The 22,334-nt window shown below is 36.5% G+C and overlaps 1 protein-coding gene across 2 annotated transcripts in view; it reads right to left on the reverse strand.

Annotated features, from left to right (window-relative positions):
* The window catches only part of stmA (Protein EFR3 homolog stmA), a 382,799-nt gene that overhangs the window by 119,953 nt on the left and 240,512 nt on the right, over positions 1-22,334 (reverse strand). For both annotated transcript variants that reach the window (XM_090409773.1, XM_090409772.1), the window contains exon 13: positions 10,428-10,662. In XM_090409773.1, the coding sequence (XP_090265899.1) occupies positions 10,428-10,662 (235 nt within the window). The remainder of the gene's footprint in view (positions 1-10,427; positions 10,663-22,334) is intronic.

Below are 22,334 nucleotides of genomic sequence, written 5' to 3' on the forward strand. Positions count from 1 at the left end.
TAATATCCCCCCCACCACCACCACCACCCTGTTCTCTCTCTATATATTCTCTCTGAAATTGCCAATAACTTTTTGGCTATAAAGAACCAACCACTGTCCAAAACTCATCATTCTTATCCATAGCATTAATCCTGATGCCTCACCAAACAGCTCTAGTTTCTCTTATTCTACACTTTCAATCCTCACAACAATTTCTCCAGACATCTAACTCCAAATCCAACAATCATACATAACTCCTGTTGCTTATCAAATTTACTTCATACATCTACATAATGCACACCGGTCCTCTGTTTATGTTCTACTGTTACACTATTTTGTATTCTACAGTATGTTTATAGAAGTAACATAGTGAGATTACAAAAACAGATATGAGGAGGATGTTTTGTATTATATCATTTTTAATTCTTGGACCAGTAATTCTAGAAACAGCACATGCTAATAGCTGTTTTCTGTAACATTTAATTTCTAACAGGATTTTTTATCTGACTTTTTTAATTAATAAAATGTAAAAATTTAAATATAATTTAATTAAAAAATTTAGCTTAACATTTAATTTATTTATGATAATATAAACTATAATTAAAATTTTAATTTAAAACTTTTAGTTTAAAATTAAGATAAAAACAGATTGATATGTTTCAGTTCTTGTTTCAGCCCTAGGGAGAGGACTGCTTGTGTCAGGATTAGGGACCATGAGATGACAAAGTTTTCTATTTATTACAATGTTATTTCTAAATCTCCATCATGTTTCAAGGCTTTTTTTTTTCAGTTCAGTAAAATGTTCTTCCTGACATTTTTGTTAAATTAAAGATATGTTTATATGAACAGATCTTTAATTTAACAAAACTGGCATTCACATTATTTTGTTCTTCAGTTTCTAATTAATCTCCACATTTGCTATGTGTACCATAAAAAATTGTGTTTGAGTTGTTTTGAATAATTATTCAAGCATTCATATTTCACAGGTTTATTTCGGGTTTCTTGGCAAGTGATGGAGATGATCCAGAGGTGAGTGAATAATATGGTGAGTGGAGGGTTTGTAGATTGCAAAAGTTGGCAATAGACATAAAGGGGGGGGGGGGGGAAAGATAGAAATATTTAAATTACTTATAGGATTGATGCAGAAGAAATGTTTCAGCACTGGACTAGATGGGGCACAACAAGAGATCATCCCTGGAAGTTGGATAAGAGTGTGGAGAGGACTACATTTTTTTCTTGGAGAGTAGTGAATGAATGGAATGAGTTGCCTGAGTCAGTTCTGTGATTTCTTTGTTAATGGTTTCAAGGAATGGTATGTTAGATATTGCATATATAGTTTGGGCCTTCCACAATGAGTCTTAGGACTTCATGGCAGTGCCCTTGCAATAATATTAATAACCTTCTAACTTTTGAAAACGATATCTTCTTAGACTGCTTAGCATATGTGATGGAGGACAGATCTTTATCCTGAACCATTGTAAAGTATACTAAAGTCATTCACTCTCGTCTTTCTACATATTAAGGTTCTTCTGTGATTGCAAATTCAATCCATAATTGTACTGATCAAGTACATACACAAACTTCTATAACTTTTTTTTTTTTTTAATTAATCCTAAACACAAGGGATTGAAGAACCTATAAAAACACACTCATACCATGTTTAGGGTGCAAATGAGGATTGAGAAGAAAAAAAAAGAAGCTTATTGAGATTTTTCTTGAAGAGCTGCAGTTAGCATTTGTTTGGGAATACTACATGAAGAAGGCTGTTCAAGAGGACATAGGTAGATGGTATAAAAGAGGAAGAGGAGAGTAAGTTTGGTATGTTTGGCAAGGCACTTTTTCAGGACTGCAAGGAAGAGTACAATGAAAGTCAGTCAGTCAAAAATGGCAGTAATAGCTAAGTCAAACAGATGCATGGTGTGAAAATCAAGAGTGTTGGTGTGGATTTTGCTAAGATGGTTCATTGTCGAGAGTGTATGTATGCATAGTCAAATGTGGTAGATGTGTTTGTTGAGAGATTTAACAAGAGAGAAGTGAAAGAGTGAGGGTCTCTAGAAAGTGTGATATGTTAATAAACTGCAGTGATCTGAATGAAAATGAAGAACGAGGCAAAAAGCAGTGATGGATGTAAGACTAAACCTGATAGCCAGAAGAGTGTGTGCATGAGAATGTAAGTGTGCAAAATGTGACTGAATACAAATATGATTAAAAAAGGAAATCTGGCCATAATTAAGGAAGAGAAAGTGTGACTGAAGAAGCAATTGTAAGAACAATTGCTGGAAGACAAGACCCAAAAAATGAAATTATTAATATCAGGAATGAGATGAGGCATGTACAGAATGAAATCAGACATATGATGGATACAAATGGAGTGCAAATGAATAAAATGAAAAACAGTGGAGAGAAAGCAGTAGCAAATGACTCAAGAATAGCACTATATGGAGATTTTATCTCTAGCTTACAGTTAATGATGTAACTCAGCTTGTCCTGTATATTTATGTACGCTCCAGATGATGACCTTGATGTGAAGATCGAAACGTCGGGATAATAAAAAAAAAGTTTTTTTTAACACGGTTGTAAATTCCATAAAATTTTTAAAATGAATGCTGATCACCGTGTAACCCTAAAAGAAAGGAGATTTTATCATAAAAGGTGTGGTGGATGAGAGGGTGTACAAGGTCTGCTTTCCAGGAGGCAGAATAAACAGGGTGAGTGAGGCACTGGATATGAGAAGTAAGCATGAAGAAGTTAGTGGCTGTGGTTGGAATGAATAATTTGGTTGGCTACAAGCAGAATGTGAGATGGGCTATTGGGAGATTACTGAAAACAGTAAAAGGCAACAGTGTAGTAGGAAAGGTAGTATGCACTAATTTCTCTTCACATATTTCTAGTAACATCCATTCAAGATCTTTGCTCTCTGCCACAATGATGAGTCATGGCAGAGAGCAAAGATCTTGAATGGATGTTACTAGAAATGTGTGAAGAGAAAGGAGTGCAGTTTGTGAAAATGTGGGATGAGTTTGAGGAATGAATGGAACTATATAAGAAAGACGGACTGCATCTGCATAATTTTGGAGTGAGTCATTTGGAAAGGTTGCTGCTGGAAGGAAGTGTAATGAGTGATGCAAAAAAGGTATCATGGAAATCAGAGATTATGTGAATGAGCAGGAAAGTGGACCAGGTGAGACTGATGTAGTTGTTAATGGAGACGTGAATGTGAGAACAAGAATGCAAGTTGGATATATGGATGGTCGGCATAGGAATGGAATGGAATGGTGGAATACATGGGGGTGAGCAGGTGAGCAGACAGGAGCAAGTGAGGAAGTCATAGATGGGGGGGGGGGCAGTGAGTAGGACTGGTTATAGACCAAGAAATGAATGGTTATGCTTATTTACAAAAGCCAGACATATCAGAAATAAGGGAGATGAAATTGTTGCAGTGATTGAGTTTATTTGCCTGAAAATAGTTGAAATAAGTGAAACATGGTTGGATGAGAATGACATCATGACAGGAATAGAAATGGAGGGATAAGAGGTGTGAAGTGGAGGTTGATAGAAAGATATTTGATGGGACAGGAAATGTAGAAATATACAGGCAACTTGGCTTAGTGAGCAAGTGAAGGGTGATCATTATGGGCGATTTCAATTATGGCAATATAGATTAGAATGAAGAGATAGCAACAGGGAATAAGAATGGATTTCTCCAGTTCTTAAGGGCCAACAATCTTAGGCAGTAAGTAAGTAACAGAGAACATATGATATTTAAAGAGTCTTAGATCTGGTTACATCCTCAGAGGATGTGATTGTTAATGGAGAGTCTAATCCCCCCCACTGGTGAGAGTAACCATGAAGTGATCACCTGAGTTGCAGCTAATCATATGAGAGTTATGAAGAGCTTTGGAGACAACTGAGGGCTATAATGTGGAAAAAGGAGTTGAGTGGGAAGGATAGAGATGTTGTGTGGGCAGTGATCAACAGCTATTGAAGAGCATGATGCAAAGTTGGGAAGAGCGATGAGTAGTAGAGCAGATGATGTTGTCTTGCATGAGAATCTGAATAGACTATGTGAGTGGGCAAAAGAGTAGTGCTTTCAGTTTAATGTTGCAAAGTGCAAAGTCTTGAATTTGGTAGGCATGGTTGGGATGCAGTGTATAATTAATGGAGAAATTTTGAAGGAGGTAGAAGAGATGAGAAATCTGGGAATGATGGTGGACAGAGACTTGAAATTTAGGGTTCACATTGCTAAAATTGTAAGAACATTCAAATAGATTATGACAATAATGAGGACATTGACATGCAGAGACAAAGAGGTTATTGTTCCCCTTTATAAGGCTTTGATATCAGGCCATATATGGACTACTGCGCTTTTTTGATCACCTGGTTTCAAGTGGATGAGAATAAATTAAAGATACCAAAAAATTATATACTCGGTTTAATCCTTTATCCAAGTGTAAGCAAACAAAGTTTGAACCTGAAGTATTTTCAGGATTGGGGCAACTCATATATAGATGCTAATGACTTCAATCACTTGAGAGGTGATTCTAAGGATGAAGTAATGCAGAAGTAATATTTTCCTCTAGGTCAGAAGTCACCTCTGGCTGACTAATGCAGAAGTCACTACTGGGTCTGGCTCCAGTGACTTCAATAATGGTCAAAACTGGTCTGAGTAGTGGCCCTTCCCATAATGCATAACATTATACATGTCTGCAATGATATGTGCTTTGCATTATGGGATACCACGGCAAGTGATGTGAAGTCATTAGCTTCTATATACAAGTTGCTCCAGTCCTGAAAATACTTCAGGTGCAAACTTTGTTTGCTTACACTTGGATAAAGGATTAAACCAGGTATATAAATTCTTGGTATCTTTAATTTATAGTATAACCAAGTGGAAAAACTTCCAACAAGTGGATGAGAATGTATTGGAGAAAGTTTACCAAGTTAGTGTCAAGTCTATGGAATGTCAGATATGAGGAGAGATTGAGGGAATACAACTTAGAGCCATATGAATAGAAGAGGGAATTCGATTGAGGAATATAAGTTGGTCAGGGGGTTGATACCAGGTTAATGTGGAGAAGATATTTCACAGAGTAGCAAGGGTAGAACTAGGGGCCATCCAGGAAAGCTGTATAATGAGGGAGTGAGAAGCAGGTTCTTTGCATGGAGAGTGATTGGTGAATGAAATGCACACAATGCATTGCCCGAAAGTGTGAATGGGTTTAAGGCACAGTTTGATGATCATTTTGCATAGAGTATAGAACTCCCAATATGAGTCCTTTGACTCCATAGAGGTCTGATGAAGATAATAATAATAATAATAATAATAATAATAATAATAATAATAATAATAATAATGTAGTTCTTGATTTAACAGACCCAAGAGAAAATGGAGGTGTAAAATGTGATGCAATAGAAATTTTTAAAAATTCAGCATCGACTTTTACAGAGGTCGTAAAAATGTGTAAATATAGTAAAACTACGTTGCCATACTAATTGTAAACCCATAGAGGTATCTGGCACAAAGAGTAATGCAGAATTGTTCTTAAATTTATTAATTAGTATAAAGTAATAATGAATGTGGAAGAATAACTTTATTGAATGCAGATGGTACATGAGTGTCGGAAGCTAAGGAGATTGTTCAGTTAATGAGTGCTCACTTTGCTAAGATATATAACAACCAGGTGTATGGAGTATGGTGCATGGAGCTACTGCTACATTGGATGAAGAGTTAGAGGGTCATGAAAATGAGGCTGAAGAGCTCTTGCATAACCTGGATAAGAATTTGTCAATAGGGACAGATGGAATATCTGCCCATTTGTTAAAGGAACGTTCAGCTGAATTGGCTAGGCCTTTCACACATTTGTATAACTTGAGTCTCGGCTCAGGAATGATAACACAGGAATGGATGGAATATATGATAGTTTCATTGCATAAGGGTGGTGCAAAAACTGATGTGTCTAACTACCGACCTATTAGTATCTCGGTGTGGTAGTGAAAAGTTTAGAGAAGTTGGTAAGAACTCGCATACAGAAATGGGTAGACGAGCATTCTATACTCTGCAAGGAATAGCATTGGTTTACTAAAGGAAGGCCATGCTTTAGCAATTTGCTTATATTTTATAAGAATGTTACGACCGAGTTGGATAAAGGGAATGGATACATTATGATAATGTTGGATTTTTCTAAGGCATTTGATAGGATACCACACGATAGACTGTTGTGTAAACTGGAGAATATGGGATTGGAATATAATCTATTGACTTGGATCAGGGAATGGTTGAGAGACAGATATCAAAAAGTGGTATACAGTGGGTGTGAATCTGCCAGATTTAAGGTAACCAGTGGTGTACCTCAGGGTTCAGTCCTTGGGCCATTATTGTTCAATCTATACATTAATAACATCAAGCAGGGTCTATCATCAGATTTCCAATTGTATGCTGATGATGACGCGAAGATAGGCAAGGGCAATCAGGGATGCTACTGATATTCAGCAATTACAAAATGATTTGAATAGAGTGAAATCTGGGCAAACGAAAATGGATGTCAGTTTAATGTTAGTAAGTGTAAAGTTATACACTTTGGCATGATTAGAGTTCCAGCAGCATATTATATTAGCAGAGTTATGCTACAAGAAACTAAAGAGGCAAGGGATCTTGGTGTGTTGGTGGATAAGAATTTAAAGTTCAAAGGTCACATAGCAAAAGTTGCAAATACAACTCAGAGGATAATTGCGATGTTGAAGCGAACCTTGACATGTAAGGATAAGAAAGTAATTTTGCCTCTTTATAAGGCTTTGATAAGACCACACTTGGATTATTGTGCACAGATTTGGTCTCCTGGGTTCCAAGAGGATAAAGCTGTGGAAAGGGTGCAAAGAAGAGTTACAAAGATTACAGCCAGATTATGGGATTTAGATTATTAGGACAGATTGCGAGTATGTGGATTACAGACTCTGGTTAACATGAGAAAGAGGGGGGGTGATATGATAGAGGAGGTCTATAAACTTTTGAATGGGAGTTATAGCATTTCAAATGATTAAATTTTTTGTTATATGGAAGGCAGGGAGAGAATACGGGGGGGGGGCATCCGTGAAAGTTAAGGTTGTTCTCAGTCAAGAAACGGTTAAGAGCTAGGTTTATCTCCCAGAGAGCAATGAGTGAGTGGAATAATTTGCCCTTACGGGTAGTGAGTGCATCTAGTGTAAATGAATTCAAAGGAAGGTATGATAGCTGGGTTGGGTAATTTACAGCCTCCCTCGATGAGTCCTTGACTCCCTGGAGGTCTCAGATAATAATAGTAATAATAATAAATATTCAAGTTGTACACTTTATGTACACTTATCAAATTGATATTGTAAAAAATAGCCTAGTATTAAAATAAGTTTACCTTAAGTAAAAAGAATTAAAAAGGATTATGTCTGGGACCTAAAAGCTAACTATAGCGGTGAAGGTCATTCAAGCAAGGAAGTTTCCTGCCTTCGTTGAAGGTCAAGACTGCTGACGTCAGCGTGATCGCAGGATATTTGGGGGTCTCCGACCCTAAAATACAGAACTCCCAAAAATTCTGGAGTTCTGAATTATACCGGTTCTGGAACCGGTATATAGGAGGCCTGAAGGGCAAGATCTCTCTCTCTCTTGTTGTCATCTAGCTGCAGTTCACGGGCCAGTTTGGATTTTCATCAGAGCGCAACCTGTGGAGAAACGGGCAGTCCTAGGGAAGAAGTAAAAGTTTCTGCAATGTATACGAAGTAAAGGAACTTGCCTCGTGCACTGAACGCAGGATGCCATGAGTCAACCTATTTCTTTCGGTGAAGATGTGCCGCTGCTCCCGCACTTGAATTATGGAAGGATGCCTGTAGAGCACCATACGAGGAACTCCAGTATGCTGAATGGATCGGAGAAGTCAATAGAAACAGATAAAGATCTTATGTGCTAATAGGACTATATGTATTGTCAAGGACCTGTGAGTAGAAATCTTTGTGTTAAGTATTAAGTACGAAAGATTGATTGCGAGTCCACTGGACATAATGTTACTAAGCTAAATGAGAATGTCACGGATAGCAAAGTTGGATATTGTAATGATAGCATAGCATAAGTAAGGATAGTAACTGCCAGAATTATAGAATATGAGTCTCCTCTCACTATATTGGGAAGTTCAATATTGTTAAATAGAAGTTGATATTCATGTTAAGGTTATGAAAAGAGAGATGAAAAGTATATACTAGTGTAAAGATTTACTTTAAGTTAAAATAAATGTTATGCTTGTTTAATAGAGACTATTGCCTGATCTTTGCACTACCTCGCAAAAACTTCGAACCTGTTAGTTTAGAATTTAGGGAATTGCCACGACTGTCAATTAAACCCACAAATAGATTTAGCTATATCCTACAGGTGCTATAATTTATCTCTGATGCTCCACATCTAGAATTCAGGTGGAACAGTCATTAATAAAATAAATTTTCCTGTTTTCTGTTAGCATAGGAGATAGTTATCTGTACCTGTGAATAAGCCTGGTTCATAGACTTATTCACCAGCAGTGTTACCGTTCATAGGAATCGTAAAGTCAAAGTGATACTAAGAAAAGATTAAGGAATTAAGACGGCCACACGCTATAAGAAAAGATAAGATATTACAATGGCACAACGACATCATTATAACAAAGGCGCAGTCAACATAATTTCATTGAAATGGATTCACTAGAGTAGTGACCATGGAGATTATTTATTCTAATGGGTTTCCCACCCCCTCTTCCTCCCTTGTCCTTTTGGGAGGGGGGATTGAGCTCTACTAATGAGGGATTAAGTGTATGTATTTTATGATTGTAGATCTGTGTGTTCGTGGGGCAATATGTATGCCAGTTTGTCTGTTCTGAGGAAGGTGAAAAACCTGAGTTTTTGGGTGAAAAACCCTCTACCTCCACATGAGACTAGCTAACTCACCTTCAGTCAAAAAAAACTAGATAAGGATTACTTATGTCATGGATGGGAATCGAACCCATTTGTACCATGGAGGTACAAATAAAACACAGAGCACTGAAACACTGCATCTTTGAGATAGAGGTTGAATGAGTCTGTAAGGATGGATCATCTATGAGCCAAATTGCTTTCCTCCATATAGCAGGAATTTTTAGGAAGGTTTTAGGTGCACCACTACAAACATGTGAATAGTAATCTAACAATGCTGAATTTGGGATTTGTATAGAGTTAATAGCTGGGTGGGTGAAAAAAATAGCATCTTGTGTTAAAGCAAAGGTAATTTTTTACATACTGAGGAAACAAATGATGTAATGTGTTTATGTCATGAGAGGATAGAGATAAATGTTATTCCAAGCAAAGATCCTATTTGGTGATTTGCATATTATTGAGGGTAAGTTTAGGTCAGCTGAAATCCATTTTGGAAGAGAAAAAGTAAGGCTACATTTTGGTGGCACTGATGTTGACCAGATTCTCCTCACCCAATGAAAGATGGTATAGAGATCAATGTTTAAGGCATTGGTTGAAGATGATCTTGAAACTTGGGATGTCTGAGTACTGCATGAGCAAGATGAATGGAGAGTACTATCATCAGCAAAGCTGTGAATAGGATTACTGACAATTGAGAGTAGGTCATTTATCTATAGTAGGTGGGTGAAAAAACAGAGTCCTGAGACATGCACTTCTGTATTGGTAGCAAAGCTCAAAGACAGGAAGCTATCCACCATGACATCCAGTGAATGATTAGAGAGAAAGCTGGCTGCCCAATTACAGAGGATGGCAGGTAGACCAAATATTGGTAATTTGCTTAACAAGCCTAGATGCCAGATGCAATGAATTGTTGTGGAAATGACAAAAGTGAAAACAAATGTTTCTCTGAACCTTTCTCTGAAACTTTTTACAAAAACCAATCAGTGAAATAAATAACCTTTAGTCTAGTAAAATAACTTAATAGAAATAAATAGAAATGAGGAAGGGTAAACAACATTTATACACAAGAATAGGTTTTTCTCTTTTAAATAACTTCTCTGATATTTTTTATAGTATCAACATGTAGAACACAAACACAGCAAAACCTACCTTCTTGAACACATTCAAGAAAGGATCTTGCTTTTCTTCCAAGAATGACAGTATTACTCAATAACTAATAATTCTGTACAAATCTTAAATCTATCCAGCCATAACAGTTCTTTCACATATTAGTCTTGTTCCTAAAATTTTTCAATGTCATTCAGAAAAGTTATCAAAATCAATTTTGCTACTACTGATCACTTCTTATCATACAGGCATTTTCTTCAGTTAAATACATAACTAATTATTCATCAGAATTGATATCAATTTTTTTTTCTAAATAGTTTTTCTCTTTTCATAAGTTAATGTTTCTTCTTAAGGTGTTAATAAACTAGAAGTTCAACAACCTGTAGCGTGTAAGATCATTATGAAAGAAACAAAGAGAGAGAGAGAGTAAAAAGACAAACCTGAATAGCAAAGATTATGCGTAATAAATCAATCATTGCTTCATTATCACTTCCCAACTCCACACACAACAGTGCTAGTGTAGTATAGAGGGCTTCAAAATTTTCTTGAGTATTATTTGGCAGTTGGACATTATCATATATATGTAAAAGCATCTCTGGTCCATTCTTCTTAAAGAACATTGTATCTTGGCGAGAACATTTCTCAACATTCAATTGTGGTAGTGGTGCATCGATGCTAAAAAATATAAAAATATTTGTTTAATATGGATATAATGGATTAATAAAATGAAGCATATTTTATAAAAATCATAGACAAATGTAATCTATATTTTAGGAATAAAATAAACATAAACTGCTTTCAGATGATTAATGTGATATTTATTTATAACATTAAGTGTTTTGCTCCTTGTTCACCAATATTCACCAATTTTATCTCCCCTTTCTGCTTCCCACTCACTGAATATACAAACTTTTTTTATCAATTTTTTTCACTTCTGTACTTTTCTTACCATCATTTACCTGAGTAGGAAAATGTATGAGGATGGTCTGAAAAGTTCTCGGCCTAACAATGAAAAAACGAATTTATAATTTCAAAATTATTTTTATTTTTCAACATAATCTCCCTTAAGACTAATACATTTATTCCAGCAATGCTCCAGCACCATTATCCTGTCCCTGTAGCGGTTCTCAGTAATATCTGCAAAATACTCCTCTACAGCTTCACTCACCTCTTGATTCGAAGAAAAACGTTTTGGGAAGAGATAGAAGTCAGAGGGAGCCAAATCTCGGGAATAGGGGGGATGTTCCAACAATTCATAGTGCAGATCCGTTCATTTTCCCATTGTCAAAACACCTTTGTGGGCAGGTGCATGTCCTGATGAAAGATGATTTTTTTCTTCTGTAAACCAGGTTTTTTTCATGAATTTTTTCATGTAGTTTGGTTAAAACATCGGAATAATATTTCCCGGTTATTGTTTTACCCTTTTCAAGATAATTAATAAACAAAATGCCTTTAGCATCCCGAAATACTGATGCCATGACCTTTCCTGTTGATGGAACCGCCTTTGTCTTCTTTGGTGCTGAACAACTGGCTTCTGTCCACTGTTTTGATTTCTGTTTGGATTCTGGTGTGTAATGGTGAATCCAAGTCACATCCATAGTAATAAATCGACACATAAAATCAGTTTTATTCTTGTTAAAATGCTCCAAGCACTGTTCAGAAATTTTCATGCAAGTGTGGCACCCATCTTGTGCAAAGCCTTTTCATTTGCAGTTCTTCATACAAAATATATCCTGCACGTTCTTTTGAAATGCCTATAGTCTCAGCAATTTCATACACTTTAACTTGCCGGTCATCCAATACCATATCGTGCACTTGATCAATGATTTCTGCGTTGTTACACTTTTTGGTTGCCCTTCACGTGGATCATCTTCAAGGCTGGTATGGCCACTTTTAAACTCAGCAGCCCATTTCTTAATTGTCGAAAATGAAGGAGAAGAGTGCCCATAAACTTTTATGAATTTCGAATGAATTTCTTTTGGCATTAAACCTTCTTTTACAAAGAATTTTATAACTGCATGATACTCAGTTTTATCCATTTCAAGGGATACAGACAACACTTTAGCTTCAGACAGCTGTATAAAACAAACTACTTGATAAAATGACTTGCAATTTCACATGGATGCTTATGACAGATGTAAAAACTTAGGAAAAAAATAAAAAAATCTTGCTGATATCATTGCTATATATGGGCGAGGCCGAGAACTTTACAGACCTCCCTCATATAATACTTAAGTCCTGATTTATAAATGATTCATATTTTTTTTCCACAGGGAATAATTTACATTTTTGTATCTTTAGAAGAAGATGTATGACAGCTTATACTTCTTTATCCACAGATGATAATGGAATTTTTTTTTTGCTTTTTTAACAAACATTTTGGTGAGGAAAATGAACTATGTTAGATATTTTGAATAATTAAAATTTTTTTCTCAGCTGTTATGTATACTTTAGGAACAAAATGTAATGCTGATATTATAATCTGATTTGGGCTACTGACTGATTTTTATATTGTATGCAATCTATCCTTAAACGTCCTATATAATGTTCTAAAATTACTCAAATGAATTGATGATTAACACAGACAGTGGGAAGAAAAAAATATCTAGTTTTCTACTTGCTCATGGAGGAACATACAAGAAGGTGTCAAATAGTTTCTGTTTGTTTATCAGGTGGGTAGATCATAAACTGCAGTGTGTGCAATTACCATTGAAACCAAGGCTATCAAACAGAGGGGAAGGAAATTATTAGTTTTACAATATATGACTATTATGAAACCAATGTAATTTAAGAGTTCTATATTTATAAGGTACATTAAATTACTGAAGGATGGAGTAAATTAGATGCACATAAAGACATGCATCACATGAAGCTGAATATTTATGTTCATTAATTTAAGTTATAAGTTAAGTTAATTTATATATATATATAAATATATATATATATATATATAAATGATATTCAGAAGACAAAAATAAATAACATGAAATTACATTAAAGAAAACTTAGAAAGACAGATCTTATGCAAAATTATACCCAATAATAAATTTTATCTGTACACTGAAAAATATCAGTGTGAATACTATGTGAAAAATATCAATGTGGCGGGTAAGAATGAATTGAAAGGTGATAAATTTTTTATGAGAGAGGACTTGAAAGTATTGTTAAAGGTAGCGAAAGAAAAGAGTGACAGAGTTAAAATGGTGAGTCTGTTGCCGCGGTATGACAGAGAGGAGTTTAGAAGGAGGGCCATAATCGCAAATGACATTATGCGCAGGTTATGCAGACGGTGTGGTGTGGAATTCGTGGACGTGTGGAATGAGTTTGATGGGCGAAAGGACTTATACAAGATGGAGGTCTGCATTTGAATGGACTTGGTGTGCGGAGACTGGAAAAAGTGTTGCTGAATGAAGTGAAAATGGATGTGCAGAACCAGGGAAACTAGAACTACCAAGGAGACGAGGGGAGGGGAAGTGGATATGCAAACTTCAGTGAGACAGTTGAGTGTAAAAATGTATATAATGTACCTGAGCCAGCACTAAGGACAAAAAATGGGAATGGGACATTTAGAATAACGCATCAAGATAGGGGTGGGACAAAGGGATCACTGCATTTCATATATACTAATGCCAGGAGTATTAGGAACAAGAAGGAAGAATTTTTGGCTTTGACTGCCTCTTCCTGGCCACAGGTTATTGGCATTAGTGAAACATGGCTGACGGAAGATGATATAGTTAGTGGGATAGAATGTGTGGGTTATAGTGTGTTTAGGAGGGACACAGAGAATAAAATGGGGGGAGGGGTGTTATTGATGATAGCTGATGGATTGCAGCCAAGGAGAATTGAAGTTGTATTGCAGGTTAGTGAAAGGAGCTCATTTGAGGCTATTTGGTATGAGATTGAGAATGGCAGAATAAAATATACAGTTGGGTGCTGCTATAGACAAGGTGATGGAATAGATGGTGGAGATAGTATGCATAAACAAATTGATGAAATGAGTTGAAGGAGGGTAATTATTATGGGGGATTTCAACTATGGTAACATTGATTGGAAGTTGGAGGAGAGGACACATGTGAGGAAGGAAATGGATTTTATTCAATTATTAAGGGATAACTATCTGAGACAGCATGTAACTGAAAATACATGCTGTCTCAGGAGTATGAGAGTGCTTGACCTGGTAATAGCATCTGAGAATTTGACTGTAATGAATATGACCATGTTGCCACCTATTGGTGAGAGTGATCATAAGGTCTTGACCTGGGAGGTGGCTAAAGGTGTGGAATTTTTGATTAAGACAGGGTATATGTGGAATTACCGTGCTGGCAAGTTTGACAAGCTTAGGAGATTGCTTGGATCGCTGCCATGGCATGTACAACTGCAAGAGCTGGACGTCGATAGAGCATGGGAAGTGGTCAAGGAGCATTTACAGAAGGTTATGGCTGATTGTATACCTAGGGTTCGAATAGTAAAACAAGTAGGAGTTAAATGGATGAATAACACCATTAAGCTTGAGCTGCAAAAAAAGAAACAACTGTGGAGGGAATTTAAAGAAAGGGGTGACCTGAAGGCACACAAATGGTATAAAGTGCAGGCCAGAAGGGTAACGAGTGTGGTAAAAACAGCAAAAGCCGATTATGAAAGGAAACTAGCTATGCAAGCAAAAAAGAATCCCAAACAGTTCTGTCAATATGCTGCAAGCAAGAAAAAAACTGTACATGGAAAAATGATTTTAAGGAATGACGATGGTAAGGAGGTCACTGAACCAGTCGATATAGTGGAGTTACTGAGCATGCACTTTGCAAAAGTATATCATCCAGGTGTTGACATTGAAAAAATGAAGAAACCATTACTTTATATGGGAATTGTGATGAATGAATTGGAGGATAGTCTATTACAGAACCTTAATGTGAATACATCTGTGGGATTGGATGGTATACCGGCACGGGTCTTGCGTGAAGTGGCTAAGGAATTATCAGTGCCCTTGACCATGTTGTTTAATCTGAGTCTCGGGTCTGGTTTAGTCCCGAAGGCATGGAAGGAGGGGAAAATAGTTTCACTGCATAAAGGAGGATCCAAGACTATAGTGGCAAATTACCGACCAATCAGCATATCAGGAGTCGTTGTCAAGGTCTTGGAGAAAGTAGTCAAGGGAAAAATACAGGAATGGATTGATGAAAATGAGATACTGTACAGGAAAGCATGGCTTTGTGAAGGGTAGATCATGCCTCAGTAACTTGCTCAAGTTTTATAACAAGGTGACGGCAGAACTGGATAAGGGAAATGGGTTTACAGTGATACTGCTGGACCTGGCAAAAGCATTTGACAGGATACCACATGGAATTCTAATCCGTAAACTACAACATATGGGAATGGATATAGGGTTGGTGAGATGGATAGGTGGGTGGTTGATTGAGAGATACCAAAGAGTAGTTTATTCAGGAGTAGAGTCCAAAAAACGGCCTGTGACTAGTGGTGTGCCGCATGGTTATGTTCTTGGACCACTGCTGTTTAATCTGTTCATTAACGATATAGGGAAGAATCTAAGTGGAACAGTTCATTTGTTTGCTGATGATGCAAAGTTGGGTAGGGCAATAGTGAATACAGAAGATGTCAAAGTCTTGCAGGATGACTTAGATAGATTGGAGTTCTGGGCTAAGGAGAATGGATGTCAATTTAATGTGACAAAATGTAAGGTTATGCATTTTAAGGTGAAAAGATTAGCAGCAGTATACCACATTGGTAGAACTGTACTCCAGGAGATTGATGAGGCTATGGACTTGGGAGTGTTGGTGGATAGGGAGATGAAGTTTAGGGGGCACGTTGCAAAAGTAGCTAAATCAGCTCATCAACTCACTTGGTTGTTGAAAAATACCTTGATGAGCAGAGACAAGCAAATTATTGTACCTCTGTACCGAGCCCTGATAAGACCTCATCTCAACTACTGTGCCCAGATTTGGTCACCTCGGTTCCTTCTTGATGGGGAGGAGGTGGAGAGGATCCAGAGGAGAGTGACTAAGATGATAGCAGGTCTATGGAATGAGCCATATGAGAACAGGTTGAAGATTTGTGGGTTGCAGAAACTAGTTGATAGGCAGAAAAGGGGAGATATGATTGAGACATTCAAATTGCTAAAAGGATTCTATAGGATTAATTCAGAGGATATTTTTGAGATCAGGACTGGTGGTGGGAGAACTAGGGGACACCTATGGAAGCTGGGCAAGAGTGTGGTTAGCAGGGGTGTTAGAGCTTGGTTCTTTACTTTTAGAGTGGTAAATGAGTGGAATAAGCTGCCAGTATCTGTTGTGGGTGCTATGACAGTGAGCAAGTTCAAGGCAATGTATGATAGATACTGTGTCAATTCATGTTCTACGAGAACATGCAAGTGAATTGGCAGTGCCTCTAATGAAGTTATTTAATCTAAGTCTTAGCTCTGGCAAAGTTCCAAGGGAGTGGAAAGAGGGTAAGGTTCTTCCATTAAATAAAGGTAGCTCCAAGGCAGAAGTAGCAAATTACAGAACAATTAATATCTCTTTCTGTAGAGGTGGTTAAAGTATTGGAAAAACTGGTTAAAAGTAAAATTCAGGAATACGTGGATAGGAATATGATACTCTATAGGAGGAAGCATGGCTTTGTAAAAGGGAGATCCTGCCTCAGTAATTTATTCACATTTTATAATAAGGTAACAGCAAAATTGGATAAAGGAAATGGCTACATATGATACTGTTGGACTTTGCAAAGGAATTTGACAGAATACCACATAGAAATTTATTGCATAAGCTGGAGCAAATGGGAATGGATATGAAGTTGGAATATGAAATGAAATCACCAGCATGGATGGAGGATCGGCTGAGAGACAGACATTAGAGGGTGGTATATGGCAGAGTAAAATTAAGGCAAATGAGGGTGATTTGTAGATGTGTGTCCCAGAAATGGTGCTAGGCCCACTACTCTTTAATTTGTACATTAATAATATAATGGAGGATATTTAGTTGTTTGCTGATGATGCAAAACTGGGTAGGGCAATAGTTGATAAAGGTAATATACATACAGTATCTTGCAGGATGACTTCAATAAATTGGCAGTGTGGGAAAAGGACAAGGACTGTCAATTTAATGTTGTAAAATGTAAGGTAATGCACTTTGGAATAAAAGGATTACATACAGGGTGTTCGGGATAAATTTGACATATTTATAATTAATTATATTTTTCCGTAAGTTACATGTATTAACACACACTTCTCTTCATTTAAAAGTTTGGACCCTTCTTCATTCATATACAAGATGTCAGAAAGGATGGATAGCTGGAACCCACCTGAATCATGGAAGAGAATAACTTGTATCATGATGATTCGTGCCCGCCATCAAAATAAGGATATTACGACTGCTGCCCAATGCTCCCTGAATACAGTAAAAACAATCAGGCATGAACTAGAGACTTGCAATGGTGACTACGAGGATGTAGCAAGAAGAAAGATCCCTAGCAGACGATCTGATTGCGTTCGTACAGCAGAATTCCTTGCAAATCTGCAGGAACAGGTGTTGAAGAACCCTGGCATTGGAATTTGGGCTTTGTTCGTGGAGTTGCTAACTGTAGTCAAGCCCTGGATAACAAGGGTAGCCAATGGTAGGCCGTATGTATGGCAGCAGGATTCGGCCCCTTGCCACACCTCTGGGAAAAGTCAAAAATGGTTGTCTGAAAATTTCTACGACTTCACCAGTCCAAATGTTTGGCCTCCAAACTCCCCAGACCTTAACCCCATGGATTATTTTGTATGGGGCGCAGTTGAAAAAGACACCAATCGCACTTCCAGTAATACAAAAGCCCAGTTAATGGATAAAATTAAAACAGTTTTTGCGGCCCTTCCCAGGGAGACTGTAGCATCAGCTTGTTCGAGGTTCCGAAGCAGAATTGAAGCTGTGATCGATGCTAATGGTGGTTATTTTGAGTAAATCTTGTTGATAGTATTGTAATTAACTCTGCCTGTAATGTTTTTTTGTCAATTCATTAAATTTAATAGATACAAAGAAGATTTTCTTTTTCCTTACGAAACTGTCAAATTTATCCCGAACACCCTGTACATCATATTGTTGGTACTAGAATATAGGAAATTGTTGAGGTTAGGAATCTGTAGGTGAAGGTGAATAGAGATTTGAAATTCAGAGGATATACTGCAACAGTTGGCAAAATAGTTCAGAAGATTACTCAGATGTTGAAGAACACATTGACAAGCAAAGATAGGGAGATTATTATCGCCATTTATAAGGCTATGATTTGGCCACATGTTGACTAACATGCACATATTTGGTCACCTGCATTTTTTTTCGGGGACCAGGAGGTGGTGGAGAGGATTCAGAGACGAGTGACCAAGCTGGTGATAGGTCTGTGGAATGTTTCCTATTAGGATAGACCGAAGGTGTGTGGGTTGCAGAGTTTAACTGTCAGGCAGGGGAGAAAGGATATGATAGAAACTTATAAGTTCCTGAAGGGATTCTATAAGATTAACATAAAATAACTTTTTCAACATATGGAGAGTAGAAGGAAAACAAGGGTCACACTAGTTGTCTAAGAGTGTGCGGACCAGGTTCTTTACTTGGAGAGTAGTGAATGAGTGGAATGGACTGCCATAGGTGGTTGTGAGTGCACCAACATTGAATACATTTAAGGAGATATATGATAGGTATTGAGTTAATGGATAGTGTGAATTTCCTGCAATAAGTCTTTTCACTCCATGGAGTACTCATATAAATAATAATAATATTACTAAATACTATTCCTAGCTTAATCCAGTGGACCAGAGTGCATGTCTAAATAATCCATCTGGGTATGAATTTGTAAATTGGTGAAGAGCTTAACACATCCAACACAATCTACATTTGACTGCATTTTTATGCAGCTACTGGTAGAAATGAAATGCTGCATTTGCATTGTGTATAAGATTTTTTTTTTCCTTAAAAATTTGTCGCAAAACCAGGGTGCATCTTATAAGCCAAAGCTTGAAATTTCAATTAGAATTTTGATCAGTCAAAATTTGTTATTTTATGTTTCTACTCTTGCCTATTTGTCATACGTGATTTTGAGTTAAATATGTAAGAAATTTAAAATATAGATAACTATAAATAATTAAAGTAGGCAACAGGTACATTCCATAAAGTGTAATGGAACTTAATGTGTTTGGTTTCATTTCAAACACAGCACACGGAGTTTGCCAGTTGTCAATCTAGTGCTCAACATCTTGCACTTGTGTAGTTTCATAATGACAATTAACAAGTCATGCATCCAACAGTCCTTCATGTGCAATAGAGGGTGGTATATGGCAGAGTGAATTAAGGCAAATGAGGATGAATCGTAGATGCCCCAGAAATGGTGCTAGGCCCACTACTCTTTAATTTGTATTAATAATATAATGGAAGATTTGAGGATATTCAGTTGTCTATTCTAATGTTTTCTAGTAATAATCTAGTGTTTAAGATTATTTTTATTATTAACCCATGGCTCAAAAGCAACATAGACATGCTATAATATTGCTTTTGAATTGGCATCATTGCATATGCAAAGAAAAATGGCAATTAGAGAAGAAACAGTATTTTGGGTTGCTGCCAACCTAAAAAATGATACAAACTTGGAGAAAACAAGAACAGGACTTAAAAGAGACTAAATGTAATAAACATAATCTCTGTAAAGGAATTGTAAAATGGCCAGAACTTGAGGACGAATTAAAAATATGGGCAATAGGCTACAGAAAATGATATACCTCGATGAGTCTTTGGACTCCCTGGAGGTATCAAATAATAATAAAAATCTGGTGTTTCAGTATCGACAAAAATGATTATTCTCCGATCAATGCGAATGACGACAGAGATATCATTGAATTTACAGGTTCAACATCATGGTGCTAGGGGTTTATGAAAAGAAATAACCTAAAATGAAAATATCACAAAAGATGCCAGACAAATATGAAAATAAAGTTATTGGCTTTCATGAGTATGTCATTAATGCTAAGAAACAAGGAAACTTTTGAATTATCACAAATAGGAAATATGAATGAGGTCCCTATGACATTTGATGTGCCTTCAAACAAAATAGTAGTGTAAAAATTATTATTGCTAAAACTTGTGTGCAAGAAAACAACTGAAGATGATTTATTGTTTGAAGAAAGCAATGACTCTGTTTCAAATACAGAAGAGATTTCAGAAGATAATTTGTTAGGCTCTGAAGATGAGGATGAAGATTAAAACTCTTATTAAAATTCTAAAACTTTTACTTCATACATAATTGCTTTACATCAAAATTCTATGAAATTGTTTTCAATCAATGTATGATAAGATGTTATAATTATTTTCAAAAATGTATACTTTTTTTTCAATAAAATATTTTTTTTCCCAAAAAAAGGCTCCTGAAAAATGGGTGCATCTTATATGCCAGAAAATAAGGTAAATAGCCATAACTAGAAATGACATGAACTGTTCATTTTTAGTTGGTAGAAAATATTATAAATTAGTTTAAATGACTGATACCAAGAGATAAAGAGGCGACATGGTTTATTTAAAAAAGATACTACTAGTTTACTGGTTTCGTTGAATGGATCAACTTCTTCAGGTATCACAGTCAAAGAAATATACAAAAAATAACAGAGACTTAAAAATTACATTAACAGTACTAGTACAAAAGACAGTAGTACATTTTGAAAACATTCCAAACAAAAGTTGACTACGTGCTGTCACCAGTGTGCCAGTATTGAACAGAGGCAATGTGTGCATCAGAGAGATTGAAACTTAGGCTGTTGTTGATATGGGAAGAATCTAAGCTAATTTCTCTAGATTCGACAATTTTTCTTTCTAATTCATCATAGCACACATGGATATTAGAAGTTTGTGTCCAATCCACAATGTGTTGGCAGCCTTCGTAGAACGTGGCTAGAGAGAGTGCTGGCTCTAGTCCTGTTGTAGGAAATATCTCTACGATGTTCTTCTATACATAAAAGGATGGATTTAGCAGTTTGGCCATAGTATGGCTTTCTACAATCATATAAAATCTTGTAGACTCCTGGGATCTGAGTGGGAAGATGTTTCTCTTTAGGTTTAGTAAGTATGTAGCGAAGTTTTGGGAGCATAGTGAAGCAAGTTCTGAAGTTAAATTTCTTGAGAGAAATTTGTTGATCTTATTAGGAGAGAAACCATTATCAATAAAAGTCTTTTTAAGAAAAAGGAGTTCATTTTTAATTTCTGTTTCTTCTGTTATTAAAGATCTGGCCCTGTGTGCTAAGGTGGAAATAATACCAAATTTTTGCAGAGAGTAGTGATGGGAAGAAGCATGAAGGTATCTGTCAGTATGAGTAGGTTTTCTAAAAATTGAGTTTTAACACTTTCAGAACACCTGATAAGCTTCAGATCTAGAAAGGGGAGGCAGTCATCAGATTCCAGTTCGAAGGTAAAAGAGAATTTTTCATAAACTTGTTTAGGTGTTCCAAAAATAAATTGAGGCTGTTGACACCGTCTTCCCAGATGAGGAATATATCGTCTATATAATGATACCAAAATTTTGGTTTAAGGGGGAAGGAGTTAATAGCTTTTTCTTCAAAAATATCATCGTTAAGAAATATATCTGCGAGAATCGGAGAGAGTGGTCTGCCCATGGCCAGACCTGAGTTTTGTAAGTAGATCTTACTGTCATGTTTGAAGTAACCTGACTTTATGCAATGGGAGAGTTTTTTTGGATAATTTGTTCTTAAGAAGATTGAGGACTTCTTGAGCAGGCACATTTGTGAAGAGGGAGACAATATCAAGACTAGCCATTAAAGCTTTTTTTTTAAGTTTGATGTCCTTGATTTTTGAAGCAAAATCAGCAGAGTTTTTAATATGAGAAGTGAAAATTCCGGAAAGATTTCTTTAAAATGTTACGAGGTATTTAGAAAGGTTGTAGGTAGGAGAATGTATGCCTTCAACTATTGGTCTGAACGAGCAGTAGTAATCTTGGAAAGGTCTTCATCTGGCAGTGGATCAACAATGGCTGATAATGATGATGATATATATTTATTTATTGGCAGCCACCCACTAGCATGGATGGGGGATTGACTGACAGACCGAGACCACAGAGTGGTATATGATGGAGTGTAATCTAGGAGAATGAAGGTGAGTAGTGTAGTACCCAAGAGTTCTTTACCAGGGTCACTACTCTTCTTCTCTTCAAGGATTAGGCATTTCTCTGTTCTGGCTTCACTGGTCTTTCCATCGTGCAGCTGGTCTTCCTCTCCCTTTGGCCTATATCTATCCACCTCTTTTGGTAGCCGATATCCTTCCATCCTAAATAGATGTTCTTCCAATATCTCTCTATGATGAAGATATCACTAC

This window comes from Typopeltis vanoorti, chromosome 20 (genome assembly GCF_054136105.1).
Source record: "Typopeltis vanoorti isolate ZY-2024b chromosome 20, IOZ_Tvanoo_1.0, whole genome shotgun sequence".
Taxonomy (NCBI): domain Eukaryota; kingdom Metazoa; phylum Arthropoda; class Arachnida; order Uropygi; family Thelyphonidae; genus Typopeltis; species Typopeltis vanoorti.